Here is an 18,670-nt window from a genome sequence, read left to right as displayed (position 1 = left end):
TTACTAGCCGACTACCACCCGGTACTCTACCATGCACCTTAGAGACTGTTGCCCTATGTACATAGTCATTGAACACTGGTCACATAAATAATGTTTGCATACTGTTTTACCTGCTTTATACTGTATCTACTGCTGTACATATCATTCCTAGTATACTGTATCTTGTATAAATGAATCTGGTGTAGATACATATAGATTGCATTTGGATTCCTGTTACAGTGCTATTTGGGTTGCTAATTGGATTCATTCTGACATATCTTAATTTCCTTCTTTTGACTTTTTGGATAATGTGTGTATTGCTAGGTATTACTGCACCGTTGTACTTCTGCTCTGTACTGAATAATATCCACTACTTCTTTCTGGCTGCAGCATCTCAGAGTTTCACTTTAAACTGCCTGTCTGTTTTGTACAAAGTGGTACAGTAGCTTACTTGCTAAATATGTTCTCCTTATGAATATAGATGATTTTGGAATCAAATAGTTTTGCCTTAAATGCATTTAGATTTTTTTCCAGAAAGATGTGGGGGAGAGGAAGATATCAACTGGCAGCACTTTGAATAATTAGTTGGTATTTGTGCTTCCTCAATAGAGCACTGAATTATACTGTTTATATAGCAACCTATGACAACATTACTGCTAACTGAATGCATGGCCCTGTGAGGCTCAAAGTAAATACCTAGCATGCCTCCTAAGTAAAGAGACTACCTCTGCTTGTGTGTCCTTCTTCCCAAGTGCATGGCCACCTACATAGGCATCATTCTTAGCAGAGAACATGACAATAACTATAAAGGGCAGTCTTCTTTTGTGTGTGTGTGTGCGCGAGATAGGGAGTGTGTGAGCTGGGGTTTGTTAGCTAATGAATGCTGCAGAATGCTGTTAGGCTAATAGGAATGTGATCCCCTCCCTGGGTTTGATACACACTAGCGAGAAGCCTTTGGTTTGTGCCCATGGTTCATTATAATGGTATAATTAATACCGCTCAGCCTTTTCTCTGTGTGCCGCAGTAGAAAAGGTTGAAGAATAAATGATTCATTTAAAATAATCTGATGCATATTAAAACAGTTATTTAATTAATTAAAAGAACAGTAAGTTATTCCAAATCCAACTGGCAAATATTTTTTTCACATTTCATCTCTCTCTCTCTCTCTCTCTCTCTCTCTCTCTCTCTCTCTCTCTCTCTCTCTGTCTCTCTGTCTCACACACACACATGCCATATTGCAATAGCAATTCTCATTCCTTCCCACTGCTTAATCACATGGACAATTTGCCTTCTTTTCTTAGCTGGGTCTGTATTAATGTTTCAGCCAGAATTTTGCTGGCAGTGGCACTTGTGAATTCAAAGGCTGCTTGACTTTCATGCCATTAGAGAATAGCAACAGCTTTATAGAGTGAATGTTAGGTCCTGCTAATCATGAACTGCAGTCAAGAAGCACTGAGTGGGGAATTGTGACCCTGTGACCGCAGATAGCCTATGCTCAACATCTCTCAGTTCAGGCAGATGGGAAGATAACAGTCTGGTAACCTTCACCACTCAACAGTACTCAACCTCTCTGCTTTCACCATGGAACACACTATAAAACACCCTCTTGCACAACCACTCCTGAACAACATTATGCAAAAGACTAATATTACACGCTGAATACAAATATTATGGGTGTGTTTGGCTTGATTACTGTTGTTTTCTGAAACATGACAATCCAATGCGTCTATTTGCTCCTCAGCCTTTTCTTTAGCCAGGCGAGCTTCATCTCTCCTGTGGCCACTTCAGTAACCCATACATGTCACTACATTTACATTACATTTACATTTAAGTCATTTAGCAGACGCTCTTATCCAGAGCGACTTACAACCATGAATATCCCAGAACAAACACCAAGCAACATCTCCCTGACATTTATCTCTATTATTCTTATTCTTGTCTTCCATTCAATTTGACAGTGTTTTAGTGGGAGTTTGTCTTTTCTCCTCATGTCGCCATATCTGTTATTTTCTGGACAGGCTGAATTGAAGAGCTCTGTTGGGTATAGGTCTCACAGGGGACTCGGCTTGCTCCTCATCTCTCTCTCTTTCTTGTTCTTGTCTCTTTCTCATTCTCTCGCTCTTTCTCTTCTCCATCCTCTCTCTCTCCGTTTCTCTCTCCGTCAGTTTTTCTCTCTCTAACAACATTTCCATCCACAGTTTTTATGTGATTAAAGTCATACCATATTAAAGAAATCACGACAGCTGTGATGGAAAAGTTTCGGTCCAATTTTACAAGTGCTGACAGATGATTTGTTCATTTGACATGGTGGGATCTTTTTGTGTCGGTAAAATTAATTATACAAGAAATGGTGGTGGAAACACCTTTATGTGCAAATATTGATATAACAACCATCATATCGAAGTAAACTTGGAGTCACACGATGACATGGTGTGTGGTTCTCCCACTACGACTCGGGAAACCATGCAGTTTATTAAGCTACAGATTAAATCAACTGTGATGAACTTCACAGGATTGTGAAAGTGCAAGGTGATCTTGATGCTCCATTCCAATAAATATTCAGGGTCTTATTCTGGTAACATTATGATCGATGCTTGACTGCCGTTTGATAAATACAAATATTCTTGCTCTTCATAATAATCTCATCAAGTACACTAGCCTACCCACACTGTATCTGTTAGCTGTTGGCTAGAGCACACGTGCCAAGAAGAGTGTAGGCACGTTTTCTATTGAACACAACCATAGAGTTGAAAATGCAGTGGAGAAGTATTGAACTTTAGATTTGTATTTGTTACATGAAAGCGAAAAAGTACATTTTGTCTGCACTACGTCATGACACACTGATTTTTTAAAAAAAATATGCAACAAGTCAGTTTGGTGGGAACACACCACTGCTGGGAAAATGGGCATATTTTCTTTTGTGGATTTTCAAATATTCACATGAAAATCTGTCGCCAATTGGATGGAAACCTAGATAGTATCGCTCAATTGTTTCCACTGAATAGTAAGACAACTGGGTTTCCAGTTGATAGTATATTCCATTTTACATATGGGTGGTCACAGGAATCAAACCCACAGCCCTATTAGACATTTGTATATTTTTTTCTTCTCATATTTCCAGATACTTTTTCCCGACACCTTCTTTGCCTACTGTCAGTAGTGAATACACTTGAGAGGCCATGTCAAATACCCAACCAAATGTACTGAAAATGATGTATCCATGGCAACAATACACCTCAGGTTGCCATATGCACATCTTAAATCTTGTCATGGTTGTTACACAGCTTTCCATTTCTTTTCTTTTTCATAACATTGTTGTCCTTTTCAACATAATGTTTTACTCTTGGCTCTATCTCTTGGATTTTGTATTGCACGGTATTTCTCTGGCAGTAGCCAAGCATTGAGGGATCTGGTGAAGGGGTGGGTTAGGAGATTGTTAGGTGGGGGTGTATATACACTCTGAATGAACAACCTCCTGTCCGTACAGTGCTCCCATATCAGCTCCTAGATTGGGTTTCATGCTCTGACTATTGGGGTCCGTTCTCACAATGCAGACCTGACAACAGACTCTCACCTCGGGGTTGGGTGTGCGTGGCGAGAGAGGCCTGGGGTAATATACTTCTGACGGGCTCCCCCATGGCTGTGAAATGAAATTCCCCCACAGCTTAGTGAAATTTCAGCTGGGCTTTGCTGGCTATTACCTCTGAAGCTCCTGCTCGTTCTATTTCCTTCCCCCACCCCTCTCACCCTGTTCCCTCCTCACCCTCCTGGTCCCTTGTAGTTGTGGTTTGACTTAAAGGGCTTTGTAAGGTCAATTGATTCTATCCCTTTGATATATTGTTATTGTCACGGCTAACCAAATTGCAGCCACATTTGAAAAAAGTGGGCAATGCTTTTCAGCACAGCACAAATCTTCTTCCCAGCACAGACAAGCGTATACTGCACTGGTTCTTTTCATGTGTGACTTCCATGGATTTAATTTGCCGAGGGATGTAAGGAGACAAAATATTATGGGTGTGCTAGGGTTGTTTGTATATTTATGACTGCCGGTAGCTTTGCTGAGAGACAAGCCAGATGACACTAAAACACAAAATCCTTCAGCAAACAGGTGAATGGCAGTAGTGGGAAATTGGCAGTTAGTGTATTGCATAATTTATGTGCAATAAAATGACCTTCTTAGCCACAGGTTATACTTTACACTGCATCCAGGATTTTCAAAAAACGGGGTCTACATCATTTTGAGCATGTTCTATAGTCTCCCTATTAGTTATATACATAATATCATTCACAAGTCTTTATTTCATCTATTGATGTATTACATTTGGAATGTATACAACTTCAGTAAAGCAATTTGATGTTTGTGAACTAATGATTCTTGATATAATATGACTGGTTATCTTGCATGCGTGAGGAGCTCTCCTCTCTGAGTAAATAAGTTACTGTGTGTGTGTGTGTGTGTGTGTGTGTGTGTGTGTGTGTGTGTGTGTGTGTGTGTGTGTGTGTGTGTGTGTGTGTGTGTGTGTGTGTGTGTGTGTGTGTGTGTGTGTGTGTGTGTGTGTGTGTGTGTGTGTGTGTGTGTGTGTGTGTGAGAGAGAGAGATATGCATAGGGCTGGTATATCACTGTTCTACCCCGAGGAGCATGGGAACAGCAGACATTCAGGGTACTGTTTTCAAGCACCACTGGAGCCCTAAATTTGATTATTTTTGGGGGGAGTTTGCACCCTCCCTGCAAAGCCTCCTTGTCGTGTGGTGTAGTATAATGTAGTGCATTTATTCTACTGGCTGTGTGCAGGATATGTCCATCCCCACATCTCACACTGGCCCCAACTTATTTCCTCATCTTTACAGACTGTGTGGTGTTGTGTGTGTCTGCATCATGGCTTCTCCATGTCCAATTTGCTATGTATGTTTTACACATGTTCAAGATGATTGTGTCAGACGTAGGGAAAGTCTATCTCTTTCCCTAATATCACAAAACCAAGAGAGGGATGGAAGTGCTCTGTCTTCAAGATCTGGAAATAGAGATATTGACACTCCAAATGTCAACCTACCACCTCCAAAGACACACACACACACACACCACTGATGGTTGTGTCGCAGTGTAAGCCCCAGCGGTGTAAGGGAGAGGACACAGAAGCCCCTATCACATCTCCCAGAGATTAAATGACAGTGTCACAGTGAAACATTGGCTCTGATAATAGGACAATAGAGCCAGTTTCAATTATAGTCTTCCTCTAGAGAGGACTGCAAGAAAGGAATTACCTCAGGAAGGTCTGTTTTATTTTTTCTGTCAGTTTATTCTCTGTGACATTGAAATCTTTATTTCTTTAGACTCCTTGGGGCTTAAAACGTAATAGCTAGCCTGATCTTACCAAGGTGGGCTTTTGTTAGCTTTGTGTGACTGAAATAGCTCAGGTATCTCAAATGTGAGTTTCAGACCGTATCAGAAATACTAAAACAATACAACATGAACCACATCCTGCTGTATGTAAAGGACTTATTATTAAATGAGTTCCTCTCTCATTGCAAATGTCAGAATTATGTTTTATTATTTGATCGATGGGTCTTATCAATGTGTTTATTTCACCCCTGCTGGTAATGCTGTGTTGAGAGGTTTGAGATGGCCTCTCCTGTGTGTAGCCTGTCTGCTCATTCTCCTCTCCATGCCAGAGTCAGGACTCTCAGTATTGTCAGGTCCCTCTCCAGCTTCCCATCTCAGCCAGCCTGCCAGATGCTCTTTCCACACTCCCCACAGTCTTTATCTAGCTCTACCCCAACTTCTCTCTGTGGTGCTGTTGGCTTAGCTGTCTGTCTGTGAGACCTGGCCCCCATCCCTGCCTCAGTAGAACAACACAGACAGTTTACAGGTGATTATCAGCCCAGCCGCATAGAACACATCCAGAGGCCTTTGGTGTAATTGAATTAGAGTCCATGCTGGAAGTCTGAGAGATTGTCAGTCCCAGGGGCTGGAGGGACAGGCCTGCTTCTCCTGTGATGAGACCAGTGTTTTCTAAAAAATAGAAGACAGTCTTTTCAGCCTTTCAAGTAGTTTATTGGCTACATTAAGTAAAGTTTCTTATCTACCAGTAACATTAGCAGCTTCAGACGTTGATTAGCTTAATTTGATCTCCCAAAAGGTCAGACAAACTCCATAGCAACAGTTGTCTCAACACCACCTTAAGTCTACTTCTATCACGTTTCAAGGTAAGACCCAGATGCAGACTATGTCGAAGTAACAATGTTTATTACAACATGGGCAAAGGTATAGGATGGCAGGCAGGCTCAGGGTCAGGTCAGGCAGAGGTCGGTAATCCAGAGTAGTGGGGCAAAGGTAAAAACGCTGGTAACAGGAGACACAGGGCTGTAAGACATGGTTTTAATTCTAGACACAGGAAAGGTAGGAAATATACGGAGGGTACAGGGCAACAGAGGAAGAACAGCAGAGGGGCTGCCAGGGGTGTAGCTGTGGGACTATAGCAGTGTGCCAGCGCATCTGGCTTGACCTTCTTGGATACCGGAAGTGGCCAAGAGCCAAAAGAATCCCAATACCACGGGAACCTGCGGAGACTCAACTAGCAGGAATTGGATCATCTCGCTGTGGTTCCCTGACACTCGTCAGTTGATGGGGGTGGTATGGTTGGTGACCCGGCCTATTGAGCGCCCCCGAGTCGATGAGTACCTGGAGAGACATGGACTGGTTGCCCCACAGCAGAATGATGTGGAGAGGGGGACGAGTGAAGGGAGAAAATGTTTCTTTAATCCCCACCAGAGTACTCACTCCAACGAATGAGCCAGGTCTCTTGAAGGGACAGGTAGACACAAAATGACCGACAGTACTGCAATACAGACAACTTTGGTTGTCAATTCTGAGTACGCATTTGGCTGGAGACAGCCTAGCCCTGCCGAGCTGCCTCGGCTCGGGAAGAGGTGAATCGGCAGTCTTCAGAGACTCTTGGAGGAACTCGGGTCAGCTCAGATCTTCTCGGGGACGTAACTTCCGGAGTTCATCAGATGAAAGCTGGGATCGTTGGGTGAGCGATTGGGACAGCAATCAGACCTCTTCTCCCTCCTACATTCCCATAGCCGACCATCAAGCCGGATGGATAAAGCAATGAGCAAGTCAAGATCCTCCTCTCTACATTTTCCTCCTCTGTCTCTGCTGCTAAAGCCACTTTCTACCACTCTAAATTCCAAGCATCTGCCTCTAACCCTAGGAAGCTCTTTGCCACCTTCTCCCCCCTCCTGAATCCTCCCCCCCCCCCTCCTCCCTCTTTGCAGATGACTTCGTCAACCATTTTGAAAAGAAGGTTGACGACATCCGATCCTCGTTTGCTAAGTCAAACGACACCGCTGGTTCTGCTCACACTGCCCTACCCTGTGCTCTGACCTCTTTCTCCCCTCTCTCTCCAGATGAAATCTTGCGTCTTGTGACGGCCGGCCGCCCAACAACCTGCCCGCTCGACCCTATCCCCTCCTCTCTTCTCCAGACCATTTCCGGAGACCTTCTCCCTTACCTCACCTCGCTCATCAACTCATCCCTGACCGCTGGCTACGTCCCTTCCGTCTTCAAGAGAGCGAGAGTTGCACCCCTTCTGAAAAAACCTACACTCGATCCCTCCGATGTCAACAACTACAGACCAGTATCCCTTCTTTCTTTTCTCTCCAAAACTCTTGAACGTGCCGTCCTTGGCCAGCTCTCCCGCTATCTCTCTCAGAATGACCTTCTTGATCCAAATCAGTCAGGTTTCAAGACTAGTCATTCAACTGAGACTGCTCTTCTCTGTATCACGGAGGCGCTCCGCACCGCTAAAGCTAACTCTCTCTCCTCTGCTCTCATCCTTCTAGACCTATCGGCTGCCTTCGATACTGTGAACCATCAGATCCTCCTCTCCACCCTCTCCGAGTTGGGCATCTCCGGCGCGGCCCACGCTTGGATTGCGTCCTACCTGACAGGTCGCTCCTACCAGGTGGCGTGGCGAGAATCTGTCTCCTCACCACGCGCTCTCACCACTGGTGTCCCCCAGGGCTCTGTTCTAGGCCCTCTCCTATTCTCGCTATACACCAAGTCACTTGGCTCTGTCATAACCTCACATGGTCTCTCCTATCATTGCTATGCAGACGACACACAATTAATCTTCTCCTTTCCCCCTTCTGATGACCAGGTGGCGAATCGCATCTCTGCATGTCTGGCAGACATATCAGTGTGGATGACGGATCACCACCTCAAGCTGAACCTCGGCAAGACGGAGCTGCTCTTCCTCCCGGGGAAGGACTGCCCGTTCCATGATCTCGCCATCACGGTTGACAACTCCATTGTGTCCTCCTCCCAGAGCGCTAAGAACCTTGGCATGATCCTGGACAACACCCTGTCGTTCTCAGCTAACATCAAGGCGGTGGCCCGTTCCTGTAGGTTCATGCTCTACAACATCCGCAGAGTACGACCCTGCCTCACACAGGAAGCGGCGCAGGTCCTAATCCAGGCACTTGTCATCTCCCGTCTGGATTACTGCAACTCGCTGTTGGCTGGGCTCCCTGCCTGTGCCATTAAACCCCTACAACTCATCCAGAACGCCGCAGCCCGTCTGGTGTTCAACCTTCCCAAGTTCTCTCACGTCACCCCGCTCCTCCGCTCTCTCCACTGGCTTCCAGTTGAAGCTCGCATCCGCTACAAGACCATGGTGCTTGCCTACGGAGCTGTGAGGGGAACGGCACCTCAGTACCTCCAGGCTCTGATCAGGCCCTACACCCAAACAAGGGCACTGCGTTCATCCACCTCTGGCCTGCTCGCCTCCCTACCACTGAGGAAGTACAGTTCCCGCTCAGCCCAGTCAAAACTGTTCGCTGCTCTGGCTCCCCAATGGTGGAACACACTCCCTCACGACGCCAGGACAGCGGAGTCAATCACCACCTTCCGGAGACACCTGAAACCCCACCTCTTTAAGGAATACCTAGGATAGGATAAAGTAATCCTTCTCACCCCCCCCCCCCTTAAAAGATTTAGATGCACTATTGTAAAGTGGCTGTTCCACTGGATGTCATAAGGTGAATGCACCAATTTGTAAGTCGCTCTGGATAAGAGTGTCTGCTAAATGACTTAAATGTAATGTAAATGTAAGATCCGTCGGTAGTTCCTGGGCTGTAAGCTCGTCCTTTACTTCCTCTGATAATCCGTGCAGGAACGTGTCGAACAGCGCTTCCGGGTTCCAGGCACACTCCACTACTTGCGTGCGGAAATCCACCACATAGCCTGCCAGACTGAGGGAGTCCTGACGTAGCTGGAGTAACTTACAAACAGCCTATCTCCTGGACACCGGAGCCTCAACATTTTTCACCTCCGCCACGATTTTCTCCAGACTGAAGCATACGGCCGACTGTTGTTCCCAAACGGCCGTAGCCCAGGCAAGGGCCCTCCCGGACATCAGCGTGATGAGGTATGCTATCTTAGAGAGGTCCAAGGGGATGGAGGATGGCTGCAGCTCCATACGAGGGAACACCCGACTCTCTATCGAAGCGCTCCGGGGAGGTAAGTGGGGTTCCCGGGAAACCGGGGTGATGGCGCTGCTACCAGCCGGGTTACTGAGGGGCGGGAGGTTACCATCGTGATAAGCTGCCAAGTAGACAACCAATGGAATTGCTCCCGCAATATGTCCATTGCTTGGTCGTGACGTTTGGCCATTGTCTGGAACCCTGCCATCGGACCGCAAAGCAACTCCTCGTGCCTACCAATGGTGGCTCCTTGGGAGGAGATGGCGTAGCGGAGCTGGTCCAAGTCTGCTGGGTCAGTAATGGCCAGTTCGTACTATCACATTTCAAGGTAAGACCCAGATGCAGACTGTGTCGAAGTAACAATGTTTATTACAACAACAGGGGCAAAGGTACAGGACGGCAGGCAGGGTCAGGTCAGGTCAGGCAGAGGTCGGTTAATTCAGAATAGTGCGGCAAAGGTAAAAATTCCGGTAGGTTCTACGAACAAAACGAAATGGCAACAGACAAACAGAGAACATAGGTATAAATACACAGGGGCTAACGGGGAAGATGGGCGGCACCTGGAGGGGGGTGGAGACAAGCACAAAGACAGGTGAAACAGATTAGGACGTGACATCTTCATTTAATTAAATGCATCACATGCTGACAGCTTACAAGGTCTGTTGAATAGAAGCACTAAGACACTCACACGTTCACGCTGTATTTTACCTATAGCAACCGTTCCTATTCAGTGACTCACAGTGAGTGTTACTATGCTGTAGAATAATGTTTTTTCCAGGCTTGTCTATAGCTACCTGCATGGTAGAACTCCCACGCCAGTCCGTCAAGTGTTAAAGGAGAAGTTTGCTTTTTTACAAACAAATCTCTAAGTTGCAACAAAATGGAATATAATGTTGACGATAAAGTTCGGAATGAAACAATTTCATGTACAACATTTAAAGACAAGCATCACTATACTGAGTTTTTCCCTTTCTAAAAGGACATATTTGAGTGTTTTTGGAGCCTTCGTTCGTGTTCTTTCAGAGCCCCCGTACTGCACAACAACAATGAGGAAGTGAATTGCTGGTTGGGGTAAATTTAGCAAAAACAAGTGTATTGCTAAATTCTCCTTTAATATGCATTACTGTGCCTGCTCACCAGGACTTATCTAACACAAGCTACTGCTCTCATGAACAAGGTGATGTCATCAAAGTCAAAGGGCCAAAATAATACGCACATGTAGCTGTGTGAATTCCTCTTCTCCTAGATATTTCCTTCACAATCTCCTCCCATATCCTCCCCTCTCACCTCCTATCTCATTTTCTACTGTCTTCATTATTCAAACATTTTATTGCAGTCAGATTTTTCAGTTTTCAAAATTGCAGAATGTCTGTGTTAAGGTTACGCTCATAGAACAAAGAAAATTGTCATCTGCAATTGTATCTCCCTGACATCTCTGGAGCTGGTGTTCTATATTCAGATGAAACCTCATAAAGTCCTTCATTTTCACGGCAGTTATTAAAAAATGCCACCTATGATGCCGTAGGGAGGGCAATAATTGACATCTCTAAATCAAAAAAACTGAATGGATTTGCTCAGAGAAGAGACAAACGGTGAAATAATTTCAGTGTTTGAGTTCACGTCATACATTGCACAGCTGAATCCTGCTTCTCCTTAGACACCTTCATTAGTTTGACTCTGTAGTTTGTATATTCTATTGTATTCTGAATTTGATGTTACCAGAGGATCATGTTTGCACTGAAATCTGAGTGGGTGAGGAAACTAGGGCATTTTTCAGATTACCAGTGACACAGCCCAAAGTGCAGTCATGTGACTGTACATACTGTTCAAAGGTTATAAACTCTGGTCAATCTGTTCATCAGCTGTCATCGTTGTTTGGTTGATGACCTCACGGCTTTTATTGGTCTTCCAACCCAAATTGGCATCTGTTTTGTCAGAGGGACTGTGGATGTAGTAGTTATGTAAGGCCGTTTTCTACCATGCCACTGCTCTGACAGCCCAGCACAACCCAGCTCTCTCCACACTGATTGCTACTCTGTTATGGAATGCGGCACAAGTTATTTGGTTGGTTGTCATTTTAAATATTTATACTCACTTCCGTTTCTTGTAGAAATTGGGTTGTTGTGTGCTAGGACACAACAAATCACTCATTCTCTCTGATTGAAAATAAATAAGAGAAAGGGAAGTGAGTATGTGCCTTACAAAAACCCAGGGTTCAGCAAATAAAACGCCTGGTCTATTATTCATAGTTTTCCTGTTTTCATTCATAATTGAGAACATTATATATTTGCTCAGATGTCTTTTCTCGAAGTACTACGCATGTCCTTTGTTCACCACAACAATACAAAAAATGGGCAAATAGATTTGCGGTCTTGGAATGAAGCTGGTAAAGTAATTAGATGTGTTGATCTGTACTGTAGGGTGCCATACTGTATCTGCCATGTGCCATAGGTACAGTAGACAAACTGACGTCGTTGTCCTGAGGCCAAGCAGCACCAGAAGAGATTGAGGTGCATATTTTTCCTCTTTCTCGCTCGTTCTTTCTTTCTGGTCAGCCTCAAATGAAGGAGATGCTGTTTAGTGCCGTTGGGCCTTGGAGACAGTGCGTGAAATGTATTGGCCCTGAGCCCTGCCATTTGACACGCCAGACAAGGCTAACAGATCGTGTGCCATTTCCATTTCCTGCTTCTGTGTAAAGCTGACCTTTGCTTCCTCCTGGCTATTTATTTAAACTCTGAGCACCAGAGACTTATGGTGTCACCGGGAAATGATATTATCAACGCTCTCCATTTGTCTGCCTTAATGCAGCCCTGCCATATATTCTCCCTGCATTGCATATACAGTAATGCTATATATTCATACTGTGCTGCTGCTGCAAATGAGGGCAGTGGTTAACACCCAAGCCTTCATGTCCAGAGCAGGGGGTGACAATTACTTGTAGCCTCCCTCTGAGATAAAGATTAGTATGTATTACAGTACTGTACAGAGCAACTGTAGCCGTATGGGCAGTATGATGAAGAATGTCAATATAGAGCTGTGAGAAATAGCTATTAACAGTGCATATCATACCATGGACCAGAGTTGACCTTTTGTAGAAGCACAGTCTAAAATGTCAGGGACATTGATTTAGTCATCAGACTCCACTATTTTTAATAATTCGATTAGGACTGTGTGTTGGTAGAGCTCATGGACGGACACACTGTTACTTTCTAATCAAATACTGATCCTCTCCCATCTCTTTCTCTCTGGTCTGTGCTGCAGGTCTGAGGAGGGTGTGCAGAGGGTCCTACAGGTGGACCTGGAAGTGGACAGCTTCCTGGGTCCACTGGGCAGCCGCTGGATCACGTGGCAGGTGGAGTACCCGGGCAGCCATGCCACCACGCAGGAGGCAGAGACGGAGATCCGACTGGCCCAGAAGGACCTGGGGGGCATTGTGCCCCTGGCCATGGTGAGTGGTGCCAGTCAGCCAGTCAGTCAGCCAGTCACAATCACTACAACACACAGAGCAGATGGACTGTCCCAGAGATCTGAAGAGCACAAAGTTCACTCAAAGTTTTGTAGGTTACACACTGTGCATCCTGCTGTTCACAGCAGTGACGATGCTTCACATAATTGTTTTTCTATTCACAACTTTGACTTTTGTACATCTATTGCATATTTTGTATAATCACTTACTGTATATTATTATTGTGGAGCAATATGTTTAAAGGTCTTGTACGTTACACATCTAAGAAATCTTAGATCTTTGATTCCTGATGTAACTACACTGAAATCGCAGACCTTTAGCTTCAGTGTTTTGCCTGTGGAGTGTGTGTTTTGGCATGGAGGAGGAGTGGGTGCATGTGGCCCTCTGCAGGCCCTGTGTGGGGCCTGGAGGCTCTCTGTGGCCTGAGGGTAGGCCTGCAGGTGTTTTTCTCTCTTTAGGCTGCTATACAGATTAGCCTCTCTATTGGATGGATTCACCAAAGCTACTGCATTGAACTTCACAGAACATCTTTCACCTCATTTACCTTGGCTTGCTAAACAGAGTTAGATCCAGAAAAGCAACAGAAAGATACCAGAGAGATCAATTACACCCACTTACAAGCATGACATGTTGCTTGCCAGTGTTGAGATATGTGATTTTCTGTAAGAGCTTTATTTCTATGTTTGTGGTATGCATAATGAATGTTGTGAGTGCACTGTTGAGTATAAATAATTCCATATTAGCAGCGCCTATAGCTACATAATAGGTGCCTGTGGGTGGCTGCATTTGCCTGTGTTGCTGTGCTCAGAGGAATGCAGCTACTCTAACTCTTGTACCCCACAGATCTATTTTCCAAATAATTTATCTTTTTTTTCTTCTTTTTTTTTTACAGAGGTAGATTAATACCCATAGTTCCCTTTTGATATTCCTTTCATTCTTCTGACGTGTCAATAATGTTTCTGCCATATAAAAGGGATATTTGCACCCACGCTTTGCATTGACACAAATGTATAAATAGCATTTCTCTTTTTAACATCTGTGTTCCATACTGTCTCTGAGGGAGCTTTATGTAGGTACGAGAATGAGCACGATATCCATTTAAGGCTCAGTCATTTCTCTGATCATTTGCAGATACATTTGCTCATGTTTTGGTATACAGTATTTGCAAAATTATAAATGAGGAAATGCATTTGAAGGTGTTTTTGTGGCTGCCAGATTTATAGACCGACTTGGGATCTTTGTGAAAGCACTGTACACTTCTACGCCCATGTACTAATCCATCACTAATAGTGCCTGGTATTATGATGAAATCATTATACATTTTGAGTGGAATAAGGATTTATGGTTCAAGGCTGATTAATAAAGGCTTTTCTATAGCGACAAAGAGCCATCATATTTAACCTGCTATTAGAATCATTTGATAATCTTGGCTAAATCAATTAATGCATAAACATTATGGTGCGAGGCTCATATGAGAAGATGAATGGTGTATTCAAATACATTAGAACAGATTACAGATGTGTACTGTATGGATGTGCTATGTAACCTCTTGTGTTTAGTTATCCTGTCCTGATTCAGTATTCTATTCAGGAAGCCTTCCGTTAAGCCAGTGATGACCTTAGTAATAGATGCCCTTTCTAGTAGATATAGATTTCCATTCTAGTAATTATATTTCTATGGTCATAACACTACATGTAATGGAGGGACTTAACATTTCAATGCATATCTCAGGACTACACCTGGTCAATGCATGATTGACGTTTCCATTGCTGATATTGACATTTTGACATGAGCAACCAATAAGGTTGACAGGATATAGGGCTGTTGGTGTCCAGCCTTACTCCAGTCCTATAATCAATAGTTTGAGAGGGAAATACCCTGGCCTGTAATGTGCAGACTCGTGTCAGACCATTTCCTTGGTCAGTATACTGGTTTTCCCTCGCTGCCTCTCCTTTGTGGAATTTATTTTAAGGACATGACACCCTGAGTCTTCCCACCTTCTTCATCACTAAACCCCAAGAGAAACAAAAAACACACAATAGACTCACATTGTGTACACAACTCACACACACAACCTCAGACATTGTCACAGAGCACATACAATACACATCACTCACTCTCACACACACACACACACACACACACACACACACACACACACACACACACACACACACACACACACACACACACACACACACACACACACACACACACACACACACACACACACACACAGAGAGACTTGAGCATGTGTCTGTAAATGTGTTTGTGCAATCTGCATGCGTCATTGCAAGAGAAGGCAAACCAGTGAGGAAGGCTGAATTAGATTACTTGGGATCACTCTGGCATGAAAAGCCCATAGATTACTTCCTTTCCTCTCATCCTCCCCTCCTCACCCTACTCATCAGCCCCACTTCCCTATTGCCAGTGGGAAAACAAGAACATAACTGTGTTTCTGAGACAAAGACAGTGTTACATTGTGTCTCTGTGGTAGGACAGGACAGGAGACTGGACAAAGACCTGTATCTGTGACACAACAATGATGTCTTCCAGCTGTTGATCCCTTATGTTTGGGGATGTAGAGGGTTCAGAGAGAAGAGCATGCAGCTCTTTACAGGCCAGGGAGAATAGAACAGCGTTATTATCAGTGATGGGTGACAGAGAATCAGAGAGAAAGAAAGAGAGAAAGAAAGAAAGAAAGAAAGAAAGAAAGCGAAAGAAAGAAAGAAAGTGGGCTGCTCAAATCTCTTTAATCGAGTTGAGTGGGGAGACTTCAGAGAGCATACTGCAGGCATCTGTTGACACAACAGCGCTGTCGCTTTGGTTAAGAAGAGGCTTTCATCTGTAATTAGGACTAATTAGGCTAATAGGCTAGATTGTCTTTTGCCATGACAGAGAAGCTAATTGAGTTTAGGCCAGAAATAATCCCTTAAACATAAAGGGGGAATCCGTAAGTGACCATGCCTTAAAGGTTATAATGTAATAAAGCTAATGATTATTAATAATGACAAGCTTATTCAGGGTAGGATAACATTCATGGCTTATTACCTCAGTTGCTCCTCAACCCATTTACGGCATGCTCTAAATGACTGTGCCCTTGTTCTAATTGATTATAACAACAAAAAAAGGCCTTTTATTGCACTTCCGGAGTCAAGTGATAGGGCTCTACTGTAGATGACACCTCTGAGAGAGAGGATTTTTTTGAAAGATGAGCTCTCTTTCTTTCCTCTTTGAAGCAGCCTCCTCCTGTAGCAGGGATACCTGCACACTGCCAGCTCCCAGCACTGTTCAATGGTTTGTCACCCATTTCAAATCTTGAAGCAGGATTTCTGCAAATGCTGCAATTATTTTAAAAGCCTTTAAAAAAAGGGGAATTCAGAAGTATCGGAGAAGAAAGAACAGAGAAACACCTTAAACACTTTTCTCTCTCTTGTCTACAGCTGTCCTTTTCTCACTTTCAGAAGAGTTTTCCCTCCCACACCATTTTCCCTCCTCCCTCCTTCTCCCCCTCTCTTCTTCCCTCCCTTCTTTTGTTTAATACAGACAAACATACCTTAATATACAGTAGTATCTCTCCTCACCTCCTCCCTTCTGCCCCTATAGTGGTAAGTAGCTGTGTGTTTTTTAGGTCATGAGTGGATGGATCTTAATGGCAGTAATTGGTGGCTGAGCTGATTCCTCAGCAACGCAGCAGGAGGCTGGCCCATTTTCCTTTACTATCCTGAAGTAATACGCTCCTGCCCAGCCTCATGATCATTACCCACACTGCTCTACTCCAGGGATGAAAAGAGAGTGAGAAGACTAGGCATGCATCATATCACCACTCATATGTCTTCCTGCTCCAGCATCGGCAGCAAACTGTGCTCACTTAAACACAGCTCATTCAAACAGCATGGAGATGAGGAGAAATTAAAGAAGTGGTTTGTATTCATGTGCTTTCTGAATGGTATTGTTAAACAATACATCATCACCCTGGCCTTCTCCGGCCACTTCCTCTCCCAAATGATACAGTAATCCATCAATGATACTCAGTTGGATGTTTGGTAACCCTTTACTGTAGATTTCCTTATGCATTCATAATGTTTCCTTACTGATGTGTTATTATCCCACATTCATTTAATTCCTTGCACCTTAGTGCCAGGCAATTGAAATAGCAGGAAAGTGATTTATCAAACACATCGTCAGACACACAGGTATGTGAGCAGAGCATGTATCCAGTACCCTGTTAGACATGAGCACAAATACATCACAGTGAAGTTTGAAGTTTGGTGCAGATAGAATATTCAGTTGTATATTATTCTATGTATTAAGGTATACGTGTAAGTAGAGATGTCAGAATACACTGGTCTCAATCAGTGTCTGAGCAGCACATGACACGATGCAACAATACACTACACCAAGGGTTTTGAGGGCAAAGTTATCTTTTTTTGTATTAACAATTCGCGACTGTTTATACAGATCTGAAGCGACACGTAAATCCCCAATGCTTTAGGCTAGAAACAAGAGGTCAAATTTGATGCAAATGGGAATATCTTTGGTTCATCTCTGTAACAGTGAGAAGCTGAGCTACGACCTTCTAAAGTCGAGGAGTCAAAGAAATTGGACTTTGCTTACGAACTAATCTTGTAAAACAGAATATGTATAATTAAATTGAGGCTTCATTTAAATTATCATAATTAAACATATCAAAACTGTAAGGGACTTGGGTTTTTACATTTGAATATACATAGTATATTGTCAATTTTTTATTTTATTAAGAGGGTACAATGTTTGTTAGAGCTGACAGGATGAGTAGAGGGGGGGGAGTGGCTATCTATGCTAAAAATTACCTCTCCATTGCACTAATTAAATCGTTAGCTCTAAGTCTCTAAGTCTAAGTGTTAGCTCTAAGTCTCACATTAGGTAACAACTGTAAAGTTACAATTGTTGGAGTATATTGCCCACCTTCTAGTAAGAATATGCGTAGCCATTTAACAGACTTATGAGGCACTTTTATATCAACTGAAGTCATTTTCCTGGGAGATTTGAACTTTGATTGGAAAACACAGGACACAGGACTTTTCTACTGAGGTAAATCTCACACAATTAATCACTGAGCCAACAAGACCAACTCTTAAGGTGCCTACAAAGTCCGCATTGCTTGATTATATACTAACAAATGCACCTGAGAAATATAGAGTTAGGGGAGTATTTCCACTAGGTGTCAGTGATCACTGCCCCATTGCATGTACTAGAGATGTCAAAATGCATAGGGCCAAACCTTATATTATCACAAAAATAAATTATAGAAACTTTAGTGAACAAGCTTCCTGACAGGATCTTTCCCATAGTAATCTTGAATCTATTTGTAATATAAATGGAGCCGAGTTGGCGTTCGAAAAATGTACTAGTGTTTTTATTTCCATTGCCGATAAAAACGCTCCATACACTAAGGTTAGAGCAAAGAATAGATCAAACCCATGGCTTAGTTCAGACATTTCTGACACTATTGGTAAAAGAGATAGCATGGGCTAAGGCAAGAGAAACTTATTCTAGTTCTGACTGGCTAACTTTTAGGCACCTGAGAAACCTGTGCATCAGACTTGTTAGAAGAACAAAATTGGATTACTCTGTGACCAGTTTAAATGATTGTTTCGGGAATCCAGCCAAATTCTGGAAGGTACTTAAAACATTAAATAACAATATGCACTCTACACTCCCAAATCAGATAGGGTTGGATACTGGACTCATTACTG

The 18,670-nt window shown here is 43.5% G+C and overlaps 1 protein-coding gene across 1 annotated transcript in view; it reads left to right on the top strand.

Moving 5' to 3' along the window:
* si:dkeyp-14d3.1 (transmembrane protein 132C) overlaps positions 1-18,670 on the top strand; it is a 231,085-nt gene that overhangs the window by 135,658 nt on the left and 76,757 nt on the right. The window contains exon 4 of the mRNA XM_035735887.1: positions 12,728-12,914. Coding sequence (XP_035591780.1) covers positions 12,728-12,914 — 187 coding nt within the window. The remainder of the gene's footprint in view (positions 1-12,727; positions 12,915-18,670) is intronic.

The sequence above is a fragment of the Oncorhynchus keta genome, chromosome 25 (assembly GCF_023373465.1).
Source record: "Oncorhynchus keta strain PuntledgeMale-10-30-2019 chromosome 25, Oket_V2, whole genome shotgun sequence".
Taxonomy (NCBI): domain Eukaryota; kingdom Metazoa; phylum Chordata; class Actinopteri; order Salmoniformes; family Salmonidae; genus Oncorhynchus; species Oncorhynchus keta.
The sequence above is the reverse complement of the archived record's forward strand: the minus strand, read 5'-3'. Positions and strand labels throughout refer to the sequence as shown.